This window comes from Eptatretus burgeri, chromosome 4 (assembly GCF_056783735.1).
Source record: "Eptatretus burgeri isolate ZD-2024b chromosome 4, Ebu_testis_v1, whole genome shotgun sequence".
NCBI lineage: Eukaryota > Metazoa > Chordata > Myxini > Myxiniformes > Myxinidae > Eptatretus > Eptatretus burgeri.
In genome coordinates, this window is record NC_140964.1 from 45794346 (window position 1) to 45819736 (window position 25391).

Here is a 25391-nt window from a genome sequence, read left to right on the forward strand (position 1 = left end):
GGGCCATGGACAACACGCGGGCCGTGGTACGTGGGCCAAGGACCACACGCGGGCCGTGGTACGTGGGCCAAGGACCACACGCGGGCCGTGGTACGTGGGCCAAGGACCACACGCGGGCCGTGGTACGTGGGCCAAGGACCACACGCCATTGTCGGTGCCGAATCAGCTGAGAAAATCTTCCCCACTCGTTAAGAAGAGGTTTATTAATTATAAACCAGTTGAGGAGACTAAGAAGTTGTGGTCACGAAATAACGTACCTGTCATGTCTCCGCAGAACCCGCGGGAAGCACAAACATCAAAACCTGCAAAATCAGCAGCAGCAGCAACCTGAAACCTGCAACCTGAAACCTGCAACCTGAAACCTGCAACCTGCAACCTGCAACGGAAACAGCGACAACCCGAACCGTTTGTAACAAACAAATTATTATTATTATTATTATTATTGGTGTTTTATAGTCACAATTATTAATAAGATCTCATGAAGAGTTTCGAGTGATTGGTGGAGATGGAGCGTGGACATGACGGGCCAAATTACCTCCTCCTGTTCCTTGTAAATCCCTGTGTAATCACACGAAGTGTTCAGAGTCTTCCCTCAGACAGGACTGAGAACCTGCGGGTCCTGATCCGAGATCAGCAGAGATTTCAACGTCGAAGCGAAATGGAACACACATGGACCGCACTTTAAATACATCCTGATTTCACAAACGGAGGAAATAATATTCAATACCCTGGGACACCACATGTTGGACGACAACAACGACGACAACAACGACGACGACAACAACGACAGCAGCGGCAGCCTGCAACCTGCAACGGGAAAGCCGATTCACCAGTGCGGTTGGAAGGATGTCGTCGACCAAATCGACCATAATACGTTCAATTTTTAAATTTCGGTTCAGTCGGTTCAGTTTTAAAATTTAAAAGCCTTGATAAAGTGCGCAAAAGACGGTAAAAAAAAAACAACACATTTTCATCTGGAAAAGACAGGACGGTTTTCTTGTTTTACACAAGAGAAGCATTAAAATGGTTGTTTTGTGTTTTTCACTGATGAAGAAAAACAAAAAAAAGTGAATCGCCATCCTCACTGAAAACAATACTGCTTGTACACCGTAATGCTCTTCAACAATTGTGCAGAAAATATAAAAATAAAATGTAGAATCGAAACTCAATGTACGATCCATGCATATAACAAACAATATTCTATGTTTCCTTCATTGCGTTTTGTTTATTTTTATTTTAATCTCAATTTCAGCCATCCTTGCAGTGGACGCAGGGCTCTCAGTCCTCCATGACCAGGGGTGTGAAGCATTGTTACTAAAAACTGCTTAGCCAGCCATTCCTTATCAGCAATTTCAATGGAGTGCTTGCTTTTAGTTTCTAAAATCCTCAATTTTCATCCAATTAACATGAAATTTGAGCAGGATTTGCATATCAAGTCAATTAATTCAACCACCAATTATTTTTAAGGTTCAAAGGACATCATTGGCCTCATTTCTAAAATTGATAGAGAGGGCCAAAAATTACATATATATATATATATATATATATATATATATATATATATATATATATATATATATATATATATATATATATATATATATATATATATATATATATCATGATATCTCAAAAAGTCGTGCACAGGTGATGACAAAACAAGGTGGATGAGTTGGTTAGGTGACAAGAACAAGGGGATTGGATTTTGGTTTGGATGCAGCCCATCAGTGGGAAACAAAACGTCAACTGTTCCACCTGGCAGAGGTGTGCGCTCCACCGAGTGCCGTTCCACTTTGTGCTGTTTTGCTAAGTTGTCACTCCGTGAGTGATTTTTCATTAATTGCCAGAATCCTTTGGATTTCGGCAATTATGTTGGTCGGTTGTGTGTGTCATTCTGTGTGTCTGTGTGTCTGTCTGTTTGTTTGTGTGTTTGTTTACCCTGTAGCAGCCACACCATTTCAGCGATCATTACCAAACTGGGTAGAGACGTCGGCCATGGTCCAATTTAGACACTTGTCGTTTTTGGTGAATCTAGGTCAAAGGTCAAGGTCAAGGTCACCGAAAAACCGAAATTGTTATTTTCGCAATAACGTCCGCTAAAATGGTCGTATCGACTTCAAACCAAATCCAAAATGTGCATCTTCCAATTCTGCATCCAACCATATGTCTCATTGGGGTGTCACGCCAACAGCCTTCTTCGCGATCGGGGGTCAAATGTCAGGGGGGGGTCGGGTCAAAACTTTCAAATTGTGATAAAAACGCCATTTCAAGTCCGATTGACTTCCAAGTTATGATCATGACCAAAGTAAGTGCTATAACTCATGAAACAGTAGCACTATCGACTTATAAGAACCAAATTGATTTCCAGGTTTTTGTTTTTTCAGAGATCATGGAGATATGACAAAGTTAGTCCGGCAATTCCTTGCTCAACGAGCAATTTCATTTGTGTGTTTGCAGGATATCTCAAAAAGTGGTGGACAGATCCGGATGATATTTGGTGGACATGTTTGGTTTGTGACACGGATGAACTGATTAGGATTTTGGTGAAGATCCGGATCCAGCTACCAGAGTTTTTTTTTTAATTGATTCTTCACCATTGAGAGATTGGGCAAAACCGATATAAAGCACAACATCTCAAAACGTTATGGACGCATTTGGACGAAACTTTGTGGGCAGGTTGGGTGTGGGACATGGACGAGTTGATTCGATTTTGGTGAAGATCTGGATTCAGATCAGGACGCAGGAATTTTGTTAATTTTAAAAGTGATTCTTCACCATTGAAACATGGAACCAAAAACGATGTGTGGCATGACATTTCAAAGATGTCATGGGCCTGATATGTTCTTGTAGATCAGGCATGACGTGGCGGAGACAAATGCTCCACCGAGTGCCCTTCCAGTTGGTAATGGAACAAATCCCTGATCTTGATGGAGTGACCATTTCCCCGAAAGTAATTTCATACACAAGGTTATATTTATGAGACGAAGGAAAATTGGAAAAGGAGGGATGATGAACCAACTGAACGATGAAGTAAGGATATATGTGTTTATATATATATATATATATGTATATATATATATATATACATATATATATATATATATATATATATATATATATATATATATATTGTTACGGCTGTGGAAATTCGCATTACCCTCAGGTGAGAGTAATGGTGAGGGTGAGGGTTTTAACACACCATAAAGGACCCTCAGGTGAGATATCTTCAGAGCTACATGTGTAGTAAGCCCAAACCCGTTGTATAGAGGGAATTTATGTGATTCATCCGGGCTGCGACGCTTTGAGATATCCGTTTTTCTGTTCTGTCATTATTTTGAACCAAGCACGTCCCAACCACCATCACACAACAACCACCTTAACCACCACGCCAGCCATCGTCACCAACTACAACCACGCTCCAACCCGCAGACAACAACCACAACACCAACCCTCCACCACCTTTGCCTTTACCTTCACGAATCCATCCCACATCATCGCTTCCACGGCCATTCCCGCACCACCTGTGAACACTGAACGTCGGGCTGTCTCGGGCCTGTTCGGCGATTGGTGCTGAACGCACCGAGCCGCGAGCGCGAATGGCAGCCTTTCCAAGGGGAAATTCGGATCAGAAATGCTTCACACCCACTTCTCCTCCGTCCAATTGGCGAGTGCGGGGCGGCTTGTCCCCGCCTCCAAGCGTGTGCATGTGAAGTCCGTATATGCAAATTTTAGGATCAGGAGAGGTTCACGCCCATTTTTGCCCGACCAATGGCTGACCGGGGGTGAGGGCGGCGTGGCCCCGCCTCCAATCGCGTTCTGATCCTAAAATTTGCATATTGGCTGCTCCTGCCGCCCATAAAAAGGCAAGCGCAAGGCGAATGAAGAGAGTTGTGTTTTGGAGTTGCTTGGAGAGTGTCGTCGAGAGGTTTCTCTTGGGGGACAAGGAGCGTTGCGTTGGCGGAGTGGAGTCGAGTGTGCGTGGTGGAACTGCAAGCAAGGGAGCTCGGGTCCGAGGCAAGAAGGATGGCGGTCGGCGATGAGGTTGCGGTGTGGGGGATCACTCGTCTCATCGCGGGACCCAAGCCAGCCAGCCACTCCCCTCCCCTAGGGCATCAACAATTCCCCCTTTCCCCCGCGCTGAGATAGTGCAAAAGGGGGCCCCGTCCCCCCCCCAACTCCAAACGTGGTGCCAACGAAACCCGCCAAGGAGCACGGAGTCAGGGCACAGTGGCGCGGCCACATTTGCGGCTTGCCCGCCAATGCTTCACAAGGACGCGGGTAAGACCTCCCCGGTCTCGCGGACCTGGCCGCTCCTCCAGGTCACGCGCACCTTTGGCCGAAGGGCCTGTCTGCCTCCTTGTCTGTGAGGGTGGCTTCTTTCCTTTGCTTTTGTGTAAATGTGTGTTGGCGCTGTATTTAAAGTAAAACTGTACAAGTGTTGGCGTGTGTGCGCGTAGTCGGTTGTAACTCTTACATTTGCTTTATGTGCATTTTGATTCTGTATGGCTGTATATACGTGCTTTCCGTGTGCCGGGAAATAAAATGCTTGCTTGTTTAACTGTGCCCATTTCGCTTCGTCTTTTCTTTATTGACCCTCCATCTTGCTTCACGTAAGGGATTCCTAGTGGGTGCAACATCCCGGTAATTAATCTGAACCGTCCAGGTCAACGATAACACCGCTTGGTTATCCCGATAGTGTGGAACGGGCCGCCCAAGCGGCTCGTGTCCGAAGTCGACCTGCGGCGAGGTACGATCGCCCGGTTTACCATCCGCGTGGGTACTTAGGTAGGTCGAGTTTGGCGAACAACCCTATCCTACGCAGGTGGCCGATTGGCACGATTGTGGTGAGGTCGAAAGGCCCACCCGTGACTAGCTCCCGGCGTTGGTCCGAGAGGGTCACGACAGAATTGTCCGTCCGGTGGGCGACGTGCCGCGATTCGAGTTACGCGGCCGTCCACACGCCGGCGGGCGCGAATTCGCAACAATATATATATATATATATATATATATATATATATATATATATATATATATATATATATATATATATATATATATATATATATATATATATATATATATATATATATCTTCTTCTTCTTCTTCTTTCGGCTGCTCCCGTTAGGGGTCGCCACAGTGGATCATCCGTATGATCCGCATCGTGATTTGGCACAGGTTTTACGCCGGATGCCCTTCCTGACGCAACCCTGGTCGCCTCTTACGACACAGGGATATGGTACACCTATTTTAACCGGGGTATACACCGGCCCAGTACACTGGTACTCACTTCGCCGACCTCGGAAGGATGACAGGCTGAGTCAACCCCCTAGTGTTTTCATTCAGTGGCCCAACGGGGCTTGAACTCAGGACCTTTTGGATCCCAAGCCGCTGCCCTAACCACTGTGCCAACACCAGGCTTCGCAAATATATATATATATATATATATATATATATATATATATATATATATATATATATATATATATATATATATATATGTATATGTATATGTATATATATATATATATATATATATATATATATATATATATATATATATATATATATATATATATATATATATATATATATATATATATATATATATATGCCAAACCCGCGCTCTGCGCGAAGTTTCGAAAGTGAGGGTTCATTAGGACGTCAATATATCCAGTGTTCACAATGTGATTTATCGAATTTCTTTATATACAATGTTTCTTGTTACATTTTTTGTGTCAAATTCACTTTCTGAGGAAGTCAGAACGTGCAGAAGAGGGTTTTACATTGCAGACGCTGTTTTCTCGGAGTGGCATTACGCCTCTCAGCGGTGACGGTCTGTCGACGACAGACGTAATAACATCAGCGAATGACCGATGATATCATGACGTCATTACGCCTCTCAGCGGTGACGTCACACGTCGCCATGCAAACGAATGTAAAAATGAGGAAATCGCCAAAAATTCCCAAACCTCTCCGTGTGGCGCTATCTCACATAGCCCATGCTGTTCATTCGACCACAGAACACCCTCATGCCGAAAGTGGTGACAATCCGTCCGGCAGTATCGGAGGAGAAACGTCAAATTACACGCAGACGTTAACAGAAATAATATATAGATAAAAAATAATAACAGCACCTCAACGGAAAGATTATGCAAGAAACAATATGAAACTGAGAGAAGTTTATTTAGTTGAGGTATGAGTGCTAATTGCTTATTTAAATATGTCGGTTGGTTGATCTTTGTGCCTTTATTCATTTTCGTCTTAAAAACGACCATTTGGCCTCACAATTACCAACTACTTCCCGCCCCCAATAATTCATACCTTCTGTCATATAGATATAGCCCTCGTGGTCAGAAATAACATGTTGATCAACCTGAAAATGGATTCCCTGGTGGTCTAGTGGTCAGGATTCGGCGCTCTCACCGCCGCGGCCCGGGTTCGATTCCCGGTCAGGGAACTTCAATTTTTTTTGTTGTTGTTTTTTTTTAAAACAGACTCGTTGAAGTGATGTTCAAAGCATCCTCCCTCCACACCCCACAACCGACAAGCGTTGAACTCTGTTGAATTGGAAAGATTATGAACCGTGCCAATTTGTTGCCACCAAGCGCCATCTTGGGAGGCCCACTCGTAACATATATATATATATATATATATATATATATATATATATATATATATATATATATATATATATATATATATATATATATATATATATATATATATATATATATATATATATATATATATATTTCGACTCGCGTGATAAATACTCGTGAGATCTTGAGTGTTGAATGTTAATTTTGAGTTGAAAGTCAAAGTCGATGTGAACACTTTCTCACATAAACAAAACGCAACGCGGGATGCAGTGACTCACGCACTGGGCCGAGCAACATGGCGGCGAGTGCGAAGAAAAGAGTCTGTGAGGTGGCGACACAACGGCGCGTGCACCGTGAATGCGGATAATCCTTTCAGTCTCTTCGACAGTTCAATCCCCACAAACCACAACCCCACGCTTCCCCCATCACCCAAACCAGTGTGTGAAATCAATCATCGTCGTCTTTTGGATGCAGCACGTGGTTGCTGTTTTTCAGTTCTTGCATTGGTTCTCAAGGGTAATGATAAAGGGTTCTCAAGGGTAATGATAAAGGGTTCTCAAGGGTAATGATAAAGGGTTCTCAAGGGTAATGATAAAGGGTTCTCAAGGGTAATGATAATGGGTTCTCAAGGGTAATGATAAAGGGTTCTCAAGGGTAAAGATGAAGGGTTCTCAAGGGTAATGATAAAGGGTTCTCAAGGGTAATGATAATGGGTTCTCAAGGGTAAAGATGAAGGGTTCTCAAGGGTAAAGATGAAGGGTTCTCAAGGGTAATGATAAAGGGTTCTCAAGGGTAATGATAAAGGGTTCTCAAGGGTAATGATAAAGGGTTCTCAAGGGTAATGATAAAGGGTAATGCTGAAGGGTTCTAAAGGGTAATTCTAAAGGGTAATGTTGGAGGGTTATGAAGGGTAATGCTAGAGGGTTCTTAAGGGTTATATTGGAGGGTTCTAAAGGGTAATGTTGGAGGGTTCTAAAGGGTAATGTTGGAGGGTTATGAAGGGTATTGCTTAAGGGTTCTCAAGGGTAATGATAAAGGTTTCTCAAGGGTAATGATAAAGGTTTCTCAAGGGTAATGATAAAGGGTTCTCAAGGGTAATGATAAAGGGTTCTCAAGGGTAAAGATGAAGGGTTCTCAAGGGTAATGATGAAGGGTTCTCAAGGGTAATGATGAAGGGTTCTCAAGGGTAATGATGAAGGGTTCTCAAGGGTAATGATGAAGGGTTCTCAAGGGTAATGATGAAGGGTTCTCAAGGGTAATGATGAAGGGTTCTCAAGGGTAATGATAATGGGTTCTCAAGGGTAATGATAAAGGGTTCTCAAGGGTAATGATAATGGGTTCTCAAGGGTAAAGATGAAGGGTTCTCAAGGGTAATGATGAAGGGTTCTCAAGGGAAATGATAAAGGGTTCTCAAGGGTAAAGATGAAGGGTTCTCAAGGGTAATGATGAAGGGTTCTCAAGGGTAATGATGAAGGGTTCTCAAGGGTAATGATGAAGGGTTCTCAAGGGTAATGATGAAGGGTTCTCAAGGGTAATGATGAAGGGTTCTCAAGGGTAATGATGAAGGGTTCTCAAGGGTAATGATAATGGGTTCTCAAGGGTAATGATAAAGGGTTCTCAAGGGAAATGATAAAGGGTTCTCAAGGGTAAAGATGAAGGGTTCTCAAGGGTAATGATAAAGGGTTCTCAAGGGTAAAGATGAAGGGTTCTCAAGGGTAATGATAAAGGGTTCTCAAGGGAAATGATAAAGGGTTCTCAAGGGTAATGATAAAGGGTTCTCAAGGGTAATGATGAAGGGTTCTCAAGGGTAATGATAATGGGTTCTCAAGGGTAATGATAAAGGGTTCTCAAGGGAAATGATAAAGGGTTCTCAAGGGTAAAGATGAAGGGTTCTCAAGGGTAATGATAAAGGGTTCTCAAGGGTAAAGATGAAGGGTTCTCAAGGGTAATGATAAAGGGTTCTCAAGGGAAATGATAAAGGGTTCTCAAGGGTAATGATAAAGGGTTCTCAAGGGTAATGATAAAGGGTTCTCAAGGGTAATGATAAAGGGTAATGCTGAAGGGTTCTAAAGGGTAATTCTAAAGGGTAATGTTGGAGGGTTATGAAGGGTAATGCTTGAGGGTTCTTAAGGGTTATATTGGAGGGTTCTAAAGGGTAATGTTGGAGGGTTCTAAAGGGTAATGTTGGAGGGTTATGAAGGGTTATATTGGAGGGTTCTAAAGGGTAATGATAAAGGATTCTCAAGGGTAATGATAAAGGGTTCTCAAGGGAAATGATAATGGGTTCTCAAGGGAAATGATAATGGGTTCTCAAGGGTAAAGATGAAGGGTTCTCAAGGGTAATGATGAAGGGTTCTCAAGGGAAATGATAAAGGGTTCTCAAGGGAAATGATAAAGGGTTCTCAAGGGTAAAGATGAAGGGTTCTCAAGGGTAATGATAAAGGGTTCTCAAGGGTAAAGATGAAGGGTTCTCAAGGGTAATGATGAAGGGTTCTCAAGGGTAATGATGAAGGGTTCTCAAGGGTAATGATGAAGGGTTCTCAAGGGTAATGATGAAGGGTTCTCAAGGGTAATGATGAAGGGTTCTCAAGGGTAATGATAATGGGTTCTCAAGGGTAATGATAAAGGGTTCTCAAGGGAAATGATAAAGGGTTCTCAAGGGTAAAGATGAAGGGTTCTCAAGGGTAATGATAAAGGGTTCTCAAGGGTAAAGATGAAGGGTTCTCAAGGGTAATGATAAAGGGTTCTCAAGGGTAATGATAAAGGATTCTCAAGGGAAATGATGATGGGTTCTCAAGGGTAATGATAAAGGGTTCTCAAGGGAAATGATAATGGGTTCTCAAGGGAAATGATAATGGGTTCTCAAGGGAAATGATAAACGGTTCTCAAGGGTAATGATAAAGGGTTCTCAAGGGTAAAGATGAAGGGTTCTCAAGGGTAATGATAAAGGGTTCTCAAGGGAAATGATAAAGGGTTCTCAAGGGTAATGATAAAGGGTTCTCAAGGGTAATGATAAAGGGTTCTCAAGGGTAAAGATGAAGGGTTCTCAAGGGTAATGATAAAGGGTTCTCAAGGGTAATGATAAAGGGTTCTCAAGGGAAATGATAAAGGGTTCTCAAGGGTAATGATAAAGGGTTCTCAAGGGTAATGATAAAGGGTTCTCAAGGGTAATGATAAAGGGTAATGCTGAAGGGTTCTAAAGGGTAATTCTAAAGGGTAATGTTGGAGGGTTATGAAGGGTAATGCTTGAGGGTTCTTAAGGGTTATATTGGAGGGTTCTAAAGGGTAATGTTGGAGGGTTCTAAAGGGTAATGTTGGAGGGTTATGAAGGGTTATATTGGAGGGTTCTAAAGGGTAATGATAAAGGATTCTCAAGGGTAATGATAAAGGGTTCTCAAGGGAAATGATAAAGGGTTCTCAAGGGTAAAGATGAAGGGTTCTCAAGGGTAATGATAAAGGGTTCTCAAGGGTAATGATAAAGGGTTCTCAAGGGAAATGATAAAGGGTTCTCAAGGGTAATGATAAAGGGTTCTCAAGGGTAATGATAAAGGGTTCTCAAGGGTAATGATAAAGGGTAATGCTGAAGGGTTCTAAAGGGTAATTCTAAAGGGTAATGTTGGAGGGTTATGAAGGGTAATGCTTGAGGGTTCTTAAGGGTTATATTGGAGGGTTCTAAAGGGTAATGTTGGAGGGTTCTAAAGGGTAATGTTGGAGGGTTATGAAGGGTTATATTGGAGGGTTCTAAAGGGTAATGATAAAGGATTCTCAAGGGTAATGATGAAGGGTTCTCAAGGGTAATGATAAAGGTTTCTCAAGGGTAATGATAAAGGGTTCTCAAGGGTAATGATAAAGGGTTCTCAAGGGTAATGATAAAGGGTTCTCAAGGGTAAAGATGAAGGGTTCTCAAGGGTAATGATAAAGGGTTCTCAAGGGAAATGATAATGGGTTCTCAAGGGTAATGATAAAGGGTTCTCAAGGGTAAAGATGAAGGGTTCTCAAGGGTAATGATAAAGGGTTCTCAAGGGAAATGATAAAGGGTTCTCAAGGGTAAAGATGAAGGGTTCTCAAGGGTAATGATAAAGGGTTCTCAAGGGTAAAGATGAAGGGTTCTCAAGGGTAATGATAAAGGGTTCTCAAGGGTAATGATAAAGGGTTCTCAAGGGTAAAGATGAAGGGTTCTCAAGGGTAATGATAAAGGGTTCTCAAGGGTAATGATAAAGGGTTCTCAAGGGAAATGATAAAGGGTTCTCAAGGGTAATGATAAAGGGTTCTCAAGGGTAAAGATGAAGGGTTCTCAAGGGTAATGATAAAGGGTTCTCAAGGGAAATGATAATGGGTTCTCAAGGGTAATGATAAAGGGTTCTCAAGGGAAATGATAAAGGGTTCTCAAGGGAAATGATAATGGGTTCTCAAGGGTAATGATAAAGGGTTCTCAAGGGAAATGATAAAGGGTTCTCAAGGGAAATGATAATGAGTTCTCAAGGGTAATGATAAAGGGTTCTCAAGGGAAATGATGAAGGGTTCTCAAGGGTAATGATAAAGGGTTCTCAAGGGTAATGATAAAGGGTTCTCAAGGGTAATGATGAAGGGTTCTCAAGGGTAATGATGAAGGGTTCTCAAGGGTAATGATGAAGGGTTCTCAAGGGTAATGATGAAGGGTTCTCAAGGGTAATGATAATGGGTTCTCAAGGGTAATGATAAAGGGTTCTCAAGGGTAATGATAATGGGTTCTCAAGGGTAAAGATGAAGGGTTCTCAAGGGTAATGATGAAGGGTTCTCAAGGGAAATGATAAAGGGTTCTCAAGGGTAAAGATGAAGGGTTCTCAAGGGTAATGATGAAGGGTTCTCAAGGGTAATGATGAAGGGTTCTCAAGGGTAATGATGAAGGGTTCTCAAGGGTAATGATGAAGGGTTCTCAAGGGTAATGATGAAGGGTTCTCAAGGGTAATGATGAAGGGTTCTCAAGGGTAATGATAATGGGTTCTCAAGGGTAATGATAAAGGGTTCTCAAGGGAAATGATAAAGGGTTCTCAAGGGTAAAGATGAAGGGTTCTCAAGGGTAATGATAAAGGGTTCTCAAGGGTAAAGATGAAGGGTTCTCAAGGGTAATGATAAAGGGTTCTCAAGGGAAATGATAAAGGGTTCTCAAGGGTAATGATAAAGGGTTCTCAAGGGTAATGATAAAGGGTTCTCAAGGGTAATGATAAAGGGTAATGCTGAAGGGTTCTAAAGGGTAATTCTAAAGGGTAATGTTGGAGGGTTATGAAGGGTAATGCTTGAGGGTTCTTAAGGGTTATATTGGAGGGTTCTAAAGGGTAATGTTGGAGGGTTCTAAAGGGTAATGTTGGAGGGTTATGAAGGGTTATATTGGAGGGTTCTAAAGGGTAATGATAAAGGATTCTCAAGGGTAATGATAAAGGGTTCTCAAGGGAAATGATAATGGGTTCTCAAGGGAAATGATAATGGGTTCTCAAGGGTAAAGATGAAGGGTTCTCAAGGGTAATGATGAAGGGTTCTCAAGGGAAATGATAAAGGGTTCTCAAGGGAAATGATAAAGGGTTCTCAAGGGTAAAGATGAAGGGTTCTCAAGGGTAATGATAAAGGGTTCTCAAGGGTAAAGATGAAGGGTTCTCAAGGGTAATGATGAAGGGTTCTCAAGGGTAATGATGAAGGGTTCTCAAGGGTAATGATGAAGGGTTCTCAAGGGTAATGATGAAGGGTTCTCAAGGGTAATGATGAAGGGTTCTCAAGGGTAATGATAATGGGTTCTCAAGGGTAATGATAAAGGGTTCTCAAGGGAAATGATAAAGGGTTCTCAAGGGTAAAGATGAAGGGTTCTCAAGGGTAATGATAAAGGGTTCTCAAGGGTAAAGATGAAGGGTTCTCAAGGGTAATGATAAAGGGTTCTCAAGGGTAATGATAAAGGATTCTCAAGGGAAATGATGATGGGTTCTCAAGGGTAATGATAAAGGGTTCTCAAGGGAAATGATAATGGGTTCTCAAGGGAAATGATAATGGGTTCTCAAGGGAAATGATAAACGGTTCTCAAGGGTAATGATAAAGGGTTCTCAAGGGTAAAGATGAAGGGTTCTCAAGGGTAATGATAAAGGGTTCTCAAGGGAAATGATAAAGGGTTCTCAAGGGTAATGATAAAGGGTTCTCAAGGGTAATGATAAAGGGTTCTCAAGGGTAAAGATGAAGGGTTCTCAAGGGTAATGATAAAGGGTTCTCAAGGGTAATGATAAAGGGTTCTCAAGGGAAATGATAAAGGGTTCTCAAGGGTAATGATAAAGGGTTCTCAAGGGTAATGATAAAGGGTTCTCAAGGGTAATGATAAAGGGTAATGCTGAAGGGTTCTAAAGGGTAATTCTAAAGGGTAATGTTGGAGGGTTATGAAGGGTAATGCTTGAGGGTTCTTAAGGGTTATATTGGAGGGTTCTAAAGGGTAATGTTGGAGGGTTCTAAAGGGTAATGTTGGAGGGTTATGAAGGGTTATATTGGAGGGTTCTAAAGGGTAATGATAAAGGATTCTCAAGGGTAATGATAAAGGGTTCTCAAGGGAAATGATAAAGGGTTCTCAAGGGTAAAGATGAAGGGTTCTCAAGGGTAATGATAAAGGGTTCTCAAGGGTAATGATAAAGGGTTCTCAAGGGAAATGATAAAGGGTTCTCAAGGGTAATGATAAAGGGTTCTCAAGGGTAATGATAAAGGGTTCTCAAGGGTAATGATAAAGGGTAATGCTGAAGGGTTCTAAAGGGTAATTCTAAAGGGTAATGTTGGAGGGTTATGAAGGGTAATGCTTGAGGGTTCTTAAGGGTTATATTGGAGGGTTCTAAAGGGTAATGTTGGAGGGTTCTAAAGGGTAATGTTGGAGGGTTATGAAGGGTTATATTGGAGGGTTCTAAAGGGTAATGATAAAGGATTCTCAAGGGTAATGATGAAGGGTTCTCAAGGGTAATGATAAAGGTTTCTCAAGGGTAATGATAAAGGGTTCTCAAGGGTAATGATAAAGGGTTCTCAAGGGTAATGATAAAGGGTTCTCAAGGGTAAAGATGAAGGGTTCTCAAGGGTAATGATAAAGGGTTCTCAAGGGAAATGATAATGGGTTCTCAAGGGTAATGATAAAGGGTTCTCAAGGGTAAAGATGAAGGGTTCTCAAGGGTAATGATAAAGGGTTCTCAAGGGAAATGATAAAGGGTTCTCAAGGGTAAAGATGAAGGGTTCTCAAGGGTAATGATAAAGGGTTCTCAAGGGTAAAGATGAAGGGTTCTCAAGGGTAATGATAAAGGGTTCTCAAGGGTAATGATAAAGGGTTCTCAAGGGTAAAGATGAAGGGTTCTCAAGGGTAATGATAAAGGGTTCTCAAGGGTAATGATAAAGGGTTCTCAAGGGAAATGATAAAGGGTTCTCAAGGGTAATGATAAAGGGTTCTCAAGGGTAATGATAAAGGGTTCTCAAGGGTAATGATAAAGGGTAATGCTGAAGGGTTCTAAAGGGTAATTCTAAAGGGTAATGTTGGAGGGTTATGAAGGGTAATGCTTGAGGGTTCTTAAGGGTTATATTGGAGGGTTCTAAAGGGTAATGTTGGAGGGTTCTAAAGGGTAATGTTGGAGGGTTATGAAGGGTTATATTGGAGGGTTCTAAAGGGTAATGATAAAGGATTCTCAAGGGTAATGATAAAGGGTTCTCAAGGGAAATGATAAAGGGTTCTCAAGGGTAAAGATGAAGGGTTCTCAAGGGTAATGATAAAGGGTTCTCAAGGGTAATGATAAAGGGTTCTCAAGGGAAATGATAAAGGGTTCTCAAGGGTAATGATAAAGGGTTCTCAAGGGTAATGATAAAGGGTTCTCAAGGGTAATGATAAAGGGTAATGCTGAAGGGTTCTAAAGGGTAATTCTAAAGGGTAATGTTGGAGGGTTATGAAGCGTAATGCTTGACGGTTCTTAAGGGTTATATTGGAGGGTTCTAAAGGGTAATGTTGGAGGGTTCTAAAGGGTAATGTTGGAGGGTTATGAAGGGTTATATTGGAGGGTTCTAAAGGGTAATGATAAAGGATTCTCAAGGGTAATGATGAAGGGTTCTCAAGGGTAATGATAAAGGTTTCTCAAGGGTAATGATAAAGGGTTCTCAAGGGTAATGATAAAGGGTTCTCAAGGGTAATGATAAAGGGTTCTCAAGGGTAAAGATGAAGGGTTCTCAAGGGTAATGATAAAGGGTTCTCAAGGGAAATGATAATGGGTTCTCAAGGGTAATGATAAAGGGTTCTCAAGGGTAAAGATGAAGGGTTCTCAAGGGTAATGATAAAGGGTTCTCAAGGGAAATGATAAAGGGTTCTCAAGGGTAAAGATGAAGGGTTCTCAAGGGTAATGATAAAGGGTTCTCAAGGGTAAAGATGAAGGGTTCTCAAGGGTAATGATAAAGGGTTCTCAAGGGTAATGATAAAGGGTTCTCAAGGGTAAAGATGAAGGGTTCTCAAGGGTAATGATAAAGGGTTCTCAAGGGTAATGATAAAGGGTTCTCAAGGGAAATGATAAAGGGTTCTCAAGGGTAATGATAAAGGGTTCTCAAGGGTAAAGATGAAGGGTTCTCAAGGGTAATGATAAAGGGTTCTCAAGGGAAATGATAATGGGTTCTCAAGGGTAATGATAAAGGGTTCTCAAGGGAAATGATAAAGGGTTCTCAAGGGAAATGATAATGGGTTCTCAAGGGTAATGATAAAGGGTTCTCAAGGGAAATGATAAAGGGTTCTCAAGGGAAATGATAATGAGTTCTCAAGGGTAATGATAAAGGGTTCTCAAGGGAAATGATGAAGGGTTCTCAAGGGTAATGATAAAGGGTTCTCAAGGGTAATGATAAAGGGTTCTCAAGGGTAATGATGAAGGGTTCTCAAGGGTAATGATGAAGGGTTCTCAAGGGTAATGATGAAGGGTTCTCAAGGGTAATGATGAAGGGTTCTCAAGGGTAATGATAATGGGTTCTCAAGGGTAATGATAAAGGGTTCTCAAGGGTAATGATAATGGGTTCTCAAGGGTAAAGATGAAGGGTTCTCAAGGGTAATGATGAAGGGTTCTCAAGGGAAATGATAAAGGGTTCTCAAGGGTAAAGATGAAGGGTTCTCAAGGGTAATGATGAAGGGTTCTCAAGGGTAATGATGAAGGGTTCTCAAGGGTAATGATGAAGGGTTCTCAAGGGTAATGATGAAGGGTTCTCAAGGGTAATGATGAAGGGTTCTCAAGGGTAATGATGAAGGGTTCTCAAGGGTAATGATAATGGGTTCTCAAGGGTAATGATAAAGGGTTCTCAAGGGAAATGATAAAGGGTTCTCAAGGGTAAAGATGAAGGGTTCTCAAGGGTAATGATAAAGGGTTCTCAAGGGTAAAGATGAAGGGTTCTCAAGGGTAATGATAAAGGGTTCTCAAGGGAAATGATAAAGGGTTCTCAAGGGTAATGATAAAGGGTTCTCAAGGGTAATGATAAAGGGTTCTCAAGGGTAATGATAAAGGGTAATGCTGAAGGGTTCTAAAGGGTAATTCTAAAGGGTAATGTTGGAGGGTTATGAAGGGTAATGCTTGAGGGTTCTTAAGGGTTATATTGGAGGGTTCTAAAGGGTAATGTTGGAGGGTTCTAAAGGGTAATGTTGGAGGGTTATGAAGGGTTATATTGGAGGGTTCTAAAGGGTAATGATAAAGGATTCTCAAGGGTAATGATAAAGGGTTCTCAAGGGAAATGATAATGGGTTCTCAAGGGAAATGATAATGGGTTCTCAAGGGTAAAGATGAAGGGTTCTCAAGGGTAATGATGAAGGGTTCTCAAGGGAAATGATAAAGGGTTCTCAAGGGAAATGATAAAGGGTTCTCAAGGGTAAAGATGAAGGGTTCTCAAGGGTAATGATAAAGGGTTCTCAAGGGTAAAGATGAAGGGTTCTCAAGGGTAATGATGAAGGGTTCTCAAGGGTAATGATGAAGGGTTCTCAAGGGTAATGATGAAGGGTTCTCAAGGGTAATGATGAAGGGTTCTCAAGGGTAATGATGAAGGGTTCTCAAGGGTAATGATAATGGGTTCTCAAGGGTAATGATAAAGGGTTCTCAAGGGAAATGATAAAGGGTTCTCAAGGGTAAAGATGAAGGGTTCTCAAGGGTAATGATAAAGGGTTCTCAAGGGTAAAGATGAAGGGTTCTCAAGGGTAATGATAAAGGGTTCTCAAGGGTAATGATAAAGGATTCTCAAGGGAAATGATGATGGGTTCTCAAGGGTAATGATAAAGGGTTCTCAAGGGAAATGATAATGGGTTCTCAAGGGAAATGATAATGGGTTCTCAAGGGAAATGATAAACGGTTCTCAAGGGTAATGATAAAGGGTTCTCAAGGGTAAAGATGAAGGGTTCTCAAGGGTAATGATAAAGGGTTCTCAAGGGAAATGATAAAGGGTTCTCAAGGGTAATGATAAAGGGTTCTCAAGGGTAATGATAAAGGGTTCTCAAGGGTAAAGATGAAGGGTTCTCAAGGGTAATGATAAAGGGTTCTCAAGGGTAATGATAAAGGGTTCTCAAGGGAAATGATAAAGGGTTCTCAAGGGTAATGATAAAGGGTTCTCAAGGGTAATGATAAAGGGTTCTCAAGGGTAATGATAAAGGGTAATGCTGAAGGGTTCTAAAGGGTAATTCTAAAGGGTAATGTTGGAGGGTTATGAAGGGTAATGCTTGAGGGTTCTTAAGGGTTATATTGGAGGGTTCTAAAGGGTAATGTTGGAGGGTTCTAAAGGGTAATGTTGGAGGGTTATGAAGGGTTATATTGGAGGGTTCTAAAGGGTAATGATAAAGGATTCTCAAGGGTAATGATAAAGGGTTCTCAAGGGAAATGATAAAGGGTTCTCAAGGGTAAAGATGAAGGGTTCTCAAGGGTAATGATAAAGGGTTCTCAAGGGTAATGATAAAGGGTTCTCAAGGGAAATGATAAAGGGTTCTCAAGGGTAATGATAAAGGGTTCTCAAGGGTAATGATAAAGGGTTCTCAAGGGTAATGATAAAGGGTAATGCTGAAGGGTTCTAAAGGGTAATTCTAAAGGGTAATGTTGGAGGGTTATGAAGGGTAATGCTTGAGGGTTCTTAAGGGTTATATTGGAGGGTTCTAAAGGGTAATGTTGGAGGGTTCTAAAGGGTAATGTTGGAGGGTTATGAAGGGTTATATTGGAGGGTTCTAAAGGGTAATGATAAAGGATTCTCAAGGGTAATGATGAAGGGTTCTCAAGGGTAATGATAAAGGTTTCTCAAGGGTAATGATAAAGGGTTCTCAAGGGTAATGATAAAGGGTTCTCAAGGGTAATGATAAAGGGTTCTCAAGGGTAAAGATGAAGGGTTCTCAAGGGTAATGATAAAGGGTTCTCAAGGGAAATGATAATGGGTTCTCAAGGGTAATGATAAAGGGTTCTCAAGGGTAAAGATGAAGGGTTCTCAAGGGTAATGATAAAGGGTTCTCAAGGGAAATGATAAAGGGTTCTCAAGGGTAAAGATGAAGGGTTCTCAAGGGTAATGATAAAGGGTTCTCAAGGGTAAAGATGAAGGGTTCTCAAGGGTAATGATAAAGGGTTCTCAAGGGTAATGATAAAGGGTTCTCAAGGGTAAAGATGAAGGGTTCTCAAGGGTAATGATAAAGGGTTCTCAAGGGTAATGATAAAGGGTTCTCAAGGGAAATGATAAAGGGTTCTCAAGGGTAATGATAAAGGGTTCTCAAGGGTAAAGATGAAGGGTTCTCAAGGGTAATGATAAAGGGTTCTCAAGGGAAATGATAATGGGTTCTCAAGGGTAATGATAAAGGGTTCTCAAGGGAAATGATAAAGGGTTCTCAAGGGAAATGATAATGGGTTCTCAAGGGTAATGATAAAGGGTTCTCAAGGGAAATGATAAAGGGTTCTCAAGGGAAATGATAATGAGTTCTCAAGGGTAATGATAAAGGGTTCTCAAGGGAAATGATGAAGGGTTCTCAAGGGTAATGATAAAGGGTTCTCAAGGGTAATGATAAAGGGTTCTCAAGGGTAATGATAAAGGGTTCTCAAGGGTAATGATGAAGGGTTCTCAAGGGCAATGATAAAGGGTTCTCAAGGGAAATGATGATGGGTTCTCAAGGGTAATGATGAAGGGTTCTCAAGGGTAATGATAAAGGTTTCTCAAGGGTAATGATAAAGGGTTCTCAAGGGTAATGATAAAGGGTTCTCAAGGGTAAAGATGAAGGGTTCTCAAGGGTAATGATGAAGGGTTCTCAAGGGTAATGATAAAGGGTTCTCAAGGGTAATGATAAAGGGTTCTCAAGGGTAATGATGAAGGGTTCTCAAGGGTAATGATGAAGGGTTCTCAAGGGTAATGATAAAGGGTAATGCTGAAGGGTTCTAAAGGGTAATTCTAAAGGGTAATGTTGGAAGGTTATGAAGGGTAATGCTAGAGGGTTCTAAAGGGTAATGTTGGAGGGTTCTAAAGGGTAATGTTGGAGGGTTCTAAAGGGTATTGCTTAAGGGTTCTCAAGGGTAATGATGAAGGGTTCTCAAGGGCAATGATAAAGGATTCTCAAGGGAAATGATGAAGGGTTCTCAAGGGTAATGATAAAGGTTTCTCAAGGATAATGATAAAGGGTTCTCAAGGGTAATGATAAAGGGTTCTCAAGGGTAATGATAAAGGGTTCTCAAGGGTAATGATAAAGGGTTCTCAAGGGTAATGATGAAGGGTTCTCAAGGGCAATGATAAAGGGTTCTCAAGGGAAATGATGATGGGTTCTCAAGGGTAATGATGAAGGGTTCTCAAGGGTAATGATAAAGGTTTCTCAAGGGTAATGATAAAGGGTTCTCAAGGGTAATGATAAAGGGTTCTCAAGGGTAAAGATGAAGGGTTCTCAAGGGTAATGATGAAGGGTTCTCAAGGGTAATGATAAAGGGTTCTCAAGGGTAATGATAAAGGGTTCTCAAGGGTAATGATGAAGGGTTCTCAAGGGTAATGATGAAGGGTTCTCAAGGGTAATGATAAAGGGTAATGCTGAAGGGTTCTAAAGGGTAATTCTAAAGGGTAATGTTGGAAGGTTATGAAGGGTAATGCTAGAGGGTTCTAAAGGGTAATGTTGGAGGGTTCTTAAGGGTAATGTTGGAGGGTTCTAAAGGGTATTGCTTAAGGGTTTTCAAGGGTAATGATGAAGGGTTCTCAAGGGCAATGATAAAGGATTCTCAAGGGAAATGATGAAGGGTTCTCAAGGGTAATGATAAAGGTTTCTCAAGGATAATGATAAAGGGTTCTCAAGGGTAATGATGAAGAGTTCTCAAGGGTAATGATAAAGGGTTCTCAAGGGTAATGATGAAGGGTTCTCAAGGGTAATGATAAAGGTTTCTCAAGGGTAATGATAAAGGTTTCTCAAGGGTAATGATAAAGGGTTCTCAAGGGTAATGATAAAGGGTTCTCAAGGGTAAAGATGAAGGGTTCTCAAGGGTAATGATGAAGGGTTCTCAAGGGTAATGTTAAAGGGTTCTCAAGGGTAATGATAAAGGGTTCTCAAGGGTAATGATGAAGGGTTCTCAAGGGTAATGATGAAGGGTTCTCAAGGGTAATGATAAAGGGTAATGCTGAAGCGTTCTAAAGGGTAATTCTAAAGGGTAATGTTGGAGGGTTATGAAGGGTAAGGCTAAAGGGTTCTTAAGGGTTATATTGGAGGGTTCTAAAGGGTAATGTTGGAGGGTTCTAAAGGGTAATGTTGGAGGGTTCTAAAGGGTAATGACAAAGGGTAATGTTGGAGGGTTATGAAGGGTAATCCTAAAGGGTTCTAAAGGGTAATATTGGAGGGTTATAAAGGGTAATGTTGGAGGGTTCTAAAGGGTAATGATAAAGGGTAATGTTGGAGGGTTATGAAGGGTAATGCTAAAGGGTTCTAAAGGGTAATATTGGAGGGTTATAAAGGGTAATGATAAAGGGTAATGTTGGAGGGTTATGAAGGGTAATGCTAAAGGGTTCTAAAGGGTAATATTGGAGGGTTATAAAGGGTAATGCTCAAGGGTTCTAAAGGCTAATTTGAAAGAATAAATTCTGAAGGGTTTTATAGGATAATTTGAATGAGTAACTTCTAAAGGGTAATGCTAAAGTGTTCTCAAGAGTCCGTTCCAAAGGGTCATTTATAAAGGGTTCTAAAAAGTATATTCTAAAGTTCTAAAGGGTACTTCTCACGGGTAATTCTAAAAGGTTGATACAGAAATTCATAATATTTTGTGCACACCATCAATACACTTCAATGTGAGCTGCGTTTGTCACATGCAGGACATCAAGGTGATACATGAGTTCTTGCCATGTTTGGCTCAGCACAGTTTTCATCCACCATCCGTATGTTGGGTGTGTGACAAGGAAGATTTGATTCAATTTGTGCACATGCAGCTGTGATCCGAGAACAAAGATCCTGCAGGTTTGCCATCTTAGTGTTGCAGACAGCATCTTTGACAAACCCCAAGAGAAGAAAAAAAAAATCAAGGAGGTTATGTTTGGTGATCATGGGGGCCAGGCAGTTGGGCTATCTTGGCCAATCCAGCAACCTGGAAAATTTTCATTCAAGATGGCTCAAATGACTAAGACCCAGTGAGGGATAGTGCCGTCCTGTTGAAAAATGACATCGGGTTGCAAGTCTTCAACCTGTGTGAAGGCGAATCCTTCCAACATGTTCATTTAAATTGTTGAGGTTACTGTATCCTCTGCAAAGAACAACGAACCCACCAAGCGGTCTTGGAGAAGACCACACCACACATTGACCTTTGGACTATCGCGTATGTGTTCAATGATCACATGGAGGTTTTCAGGGTCCCAGGTCCTCACATTGTTTTGGTTGACCTTCGCCGATACATGAAATCAAGCTTCGTCTGTGAACATGACCTTTTTCAAATAATCTTCGTCATCCTCGAATGGGCTGAGTATTTCCAAGGCAAATGCCTTGCATTTGGGTCAGTCCTTTGGTTTGAGCTCCTGCAGAATCTACACCTTATCGGCATAAGGCTTCAGTCTTTCATGCAAAATCCTGTGTACAGTGGTGGTTGGTAGTCCCAGTTCTCTGGATGAGCGGCGAATTGATTTTCTGGGATTTTGTTGAAATGATTCATGTACTCGTTCAACGTCTGTTGCACTTGTGCTTGCTCAATTGGTACTTTTCTGTTTCTGACAACTTCCACTCCACTTTAACCTCCTGTACCACTCTCTAATACTAGTCCGTGATGGTGGATTCCTTCCGTACCCTGTGAAGAAATTACGCTGAACTTGTGTGTCGGATCTCATCTCGATGAACCATTCGATGCACTGAGCTTTCTCCTGTGGAGTCGCCATTTTATTTTACATTAAAGCACCAGAACTGAAAATAAAGGAAACTTCATGAGTTTCTGTATCATATAAAATAAAGGGTATCATTATATCATTTGTGGTACTAAATATATTAACAACCAAAGTTGTCCAGGTCTTTTTGGAACACCCTGTATAATGGAGGACAAAAAAGGGTGGATGCATGGATTCCAGAGCTGTCAGTGAGGAACTTGGCAGGAAGTTCTGGTGTGACCCATGGGTTCATGGTCACCATTCCAGTGAAGAGGTGGTATTTATTTACATTACATACATATGTATGTATGTACACTGATGGGCTTGCTTCATTGCTTGGATATACACACACTTCACTTTGACCTGTCTAACCTGGGTTCAAACCTTGAACTCACTCATAAACTGTCACAATGTTGTTTTACATGCAGGGAATGGCATCGGTGTCTGTGTCATTCACTGGAATGATGTTAAGCCGGGTGTCCCATCTGCAAGCATTGGACGTTGGTGCACGTTGGAGATCCCAAGGTGTATTTCCCGAAGAGTATGTAAGTTATGACATGGCATCCAGAACAAACTGCAAATTCCTGGCTGAACTAAACCACCAGAAGCAAGTGGTCAGGTCTTCTTAGAGGTTTGTTGACACCAAGTTACACTGCTTGCTATCTCAGAGTGTGGTTGCTGGCTGGGTCTGGGGAGCAGCTTCTGTACAATATGCAAATTGACCAAGTAGTTCAATAGGAACGTCCTTTTGTAGAAACGAATAATTACACTTTTTTCTTCTCTTTTTACAATGATCTCAGGCTCAGGTAGGAGCTTTTACATGAATCACATACAGGACAAAATTATTTGTAGATATCAGTTTCGTTTAATGTGAATTACAAGGACAGTAGGAGACACAAGTTAAATACAAAAAGTATATGGGATTGTCACCTGTGTTTCAGACATTAGGGGCAATCGATCGGTTCAGATGACAACACCAAAACAAGCCAATGCACTTTTCACATAATTACAGAAACCAACGTACGTTTAGATTGTGTTAGCTACAATGACAAAAGCTCATTAAGTAGCTTATACATAAATTATATGAAGGATGAGGACATTTGGATATACTGTATTGACTTTGCCCACAAGATTTGAAGGTTAGCTTTGCAGTATGGCATGCTCAAAACGTTTCTGACTCACTCAAACTGAAAAACCAACAAAGCCGCCTTTCTTGCCACAGCAGGAGATTGATTTCATGTGTGACATGGTTAAACAATAACATCTGGAGTGTCCTTTAAAATATACTTCAACATACATTTAATATATATATATATATATATATATATATATATATATATATATATGTATTAGGTTCAACATAATTTACTATATATATGTATATATATATATATATATATATATATATATATATATATGGTTCAACATACATTTACTATATATATATATATATATATATATATATATATATATATATATATATATATATATATATATATATATATACATATATAAATAGGGTTCAACATACATTTACTATATATATATATATATATATATATATATATATATATATATATATATATATATATATATATATATATATATATATATATATATATATGGTTCAACATACATTTGGATAAAGTAGGTTCATTTGTAGGATAAAGTAGGATAAATATATATTGAGTTCATTTGTTCAACAACATACATTTCAACATTCATATAATACCTCAACATACATTTCCAACTTGAAGGACTCTGCTGTTTGGGTTGACGTTGGAATTGAAAGGAAGCCTTGTGATTGGCTAGGACTTGGGACCAATCCATGACACGAACTGTCCCCAACGGAACTTCATGATGTTATCACCAAAGCACTCTCAATGCCTCTGAGGAAGAGAACTAGTTTGTTCTTGAATCGTCATGCTTCAAATAAAGAATTTAAATTTTATTGCTCAGTGTGCTGCTTCTTTCTTTTACATATACATATATATATATATATATATATATATATATATATATATATATATATATATATATATATATATATATATATATATATATATATATATATATATATATATATATATATATATATATATATATATATATATATATATATATATATATATATATATATATATATATATATATCTCTGAGCCTGGTGTTGGCGCAGTGGTTCGGGCAGCGGCTTGGGATCCAAAAGGTCCCGAGTTCAAGCCCCGTTGGGCCACTGAATTAATACACCAAGGGGTTGACTCAGCCTGTGTCATCCTTCCGAGGTCGGCGAAGTGAGTACCAGTGCACTGGGCCGGTGTATACCCCAGTTAAAATCGGTGTACCATATCCCTGTGTCGTAAGAGGCGACCAGGGTTGCATCAGGAAGGGCATCCGGGGTAAAACATGTGCCAAATCACTATGTGGATGATACGGATGATCCACTGTGGCGACCCCGAACGGGAGCAGCCGAAAGAAGAAGAAGATATATATATATATATATATATATATATATATATATATATATATATATATATATATATATATATATATATATATATATAATCGGATAATGCTGTCCATCTGTCCCACCCTGAAACATGGAAATGCTCCTCGGAGAAAAAAAAATACGAAGTAAAAGTTGCTTCAAATGAATCAAAACCCACAGGAAAATTACATATTTTTTAATCAGATATAATAATTGAACCCAGGTGGCATATTGGTAACAGACTGCTGCCTCGATCACTCCCAAAAATTTTTTTCTTTACTGTTAAGAAATATTATACACTGATGAGCCAAAACATTATGACCACCTGCCTAGTATGCTGTTGGTCCTCCGTGTGCCGCCAAAATAGCACCAACCAGCCCAGGCATGGACTCCACAAGACCCCTGAAGGTGTCCTGTGATATCTGGCACCAAATCATTAGCAGCAGATCCTTCAAGTCCTGTAAGTTGTGAGGTGGAGCCGCAGTGAATCAGACTTGTTGGTCCAGCACATTCCACAGATGCTCAATCGGATTGAGATCTGGAGAATTTGGAGGCCAGGGCAACACCGTGAACACTTCATCATGTTCCTCAAACCATTCCCGAACAATGTGTGCAGTGTGGCAGGGCACATTATCCTGCTGAAAGAGGCCACTGCCATCAGGGAATACCATTGCTATGAAGGGGTGTACCTGGTCTGCATCGATGTTTCGTAAGGTGACACGTATCAAATTGATGTCCACATGAATGGCCAGACCCAGGGTTCCCCAGCAGAACATTGCCCAGAGTATCACACTCCCTCCACTGGCTTGTCGTCTTCCCACATTGCATCCTGGTGCCATCACTTCCCCAGGTAAACGGCGCACACGTACATGGCCATCCACGTGATTTAAAAGAAAACGGGACTCATCGGACCTGGTGACCTTCTTCCACTGCTCCAAGGTCCAGTTCCGACGCTCGCGTGCCCATTGTAGGCGCTTTTGATGGTGGACAGGGG

The 25391-nt window shown here is 41.0% G+C and overlaps 1 protein-coding gene and 1 non-coding gene across 12 annotated transcripts in view; one reads left to right on the forward strand and one right to left on the reverse strand.

The window, feature by feature from the left end:
• LOC147027953 (nucleolar transcription factor 1-A-like) overlaps positions 1–1004 on the reverse strand; it is a 30774-nt gene extending 29770 nt beyond the window's left edge. Inside the window, exons 1-3 of one of the 11 annotated variants that reach the window (XM_085877831.1) lie at positions 728–1004; positions 536–619; positions 258–376 (exon numbers count right to left, since the gene is read on the reverse strand). In XM_085877831.1, the coding sequence (XP_085733957.1) occupies positions 258–264 (7 nt within the window). In that variant the 5' untranslated portion in view covers positions 265–376; positions 536–619; positions 728–1004. Of the gene's footprint in view, positions 1–257; positions 377–535 lie in introns of all 11 variants that reach the window. The other 10 variants (XM_085877822.1, XM_085877830.1, XM_085877828.1 and 7 more) reach the window with 10 other exon arrangements.
• A 5381-nt stretch (positions 1005–6385) lies between these two features.
• TRNAE-CUC (transfer RNA glutamic acid (anticodon CUC)) lies at positions 6386–6457 on the forward strand. Its single transcript has one exon. It is a non-coding gene; the product is annotated as a tRNA-Glu (tRNA).
• Positions 6458–25391: the final 18934 nt, after the last annotated feature.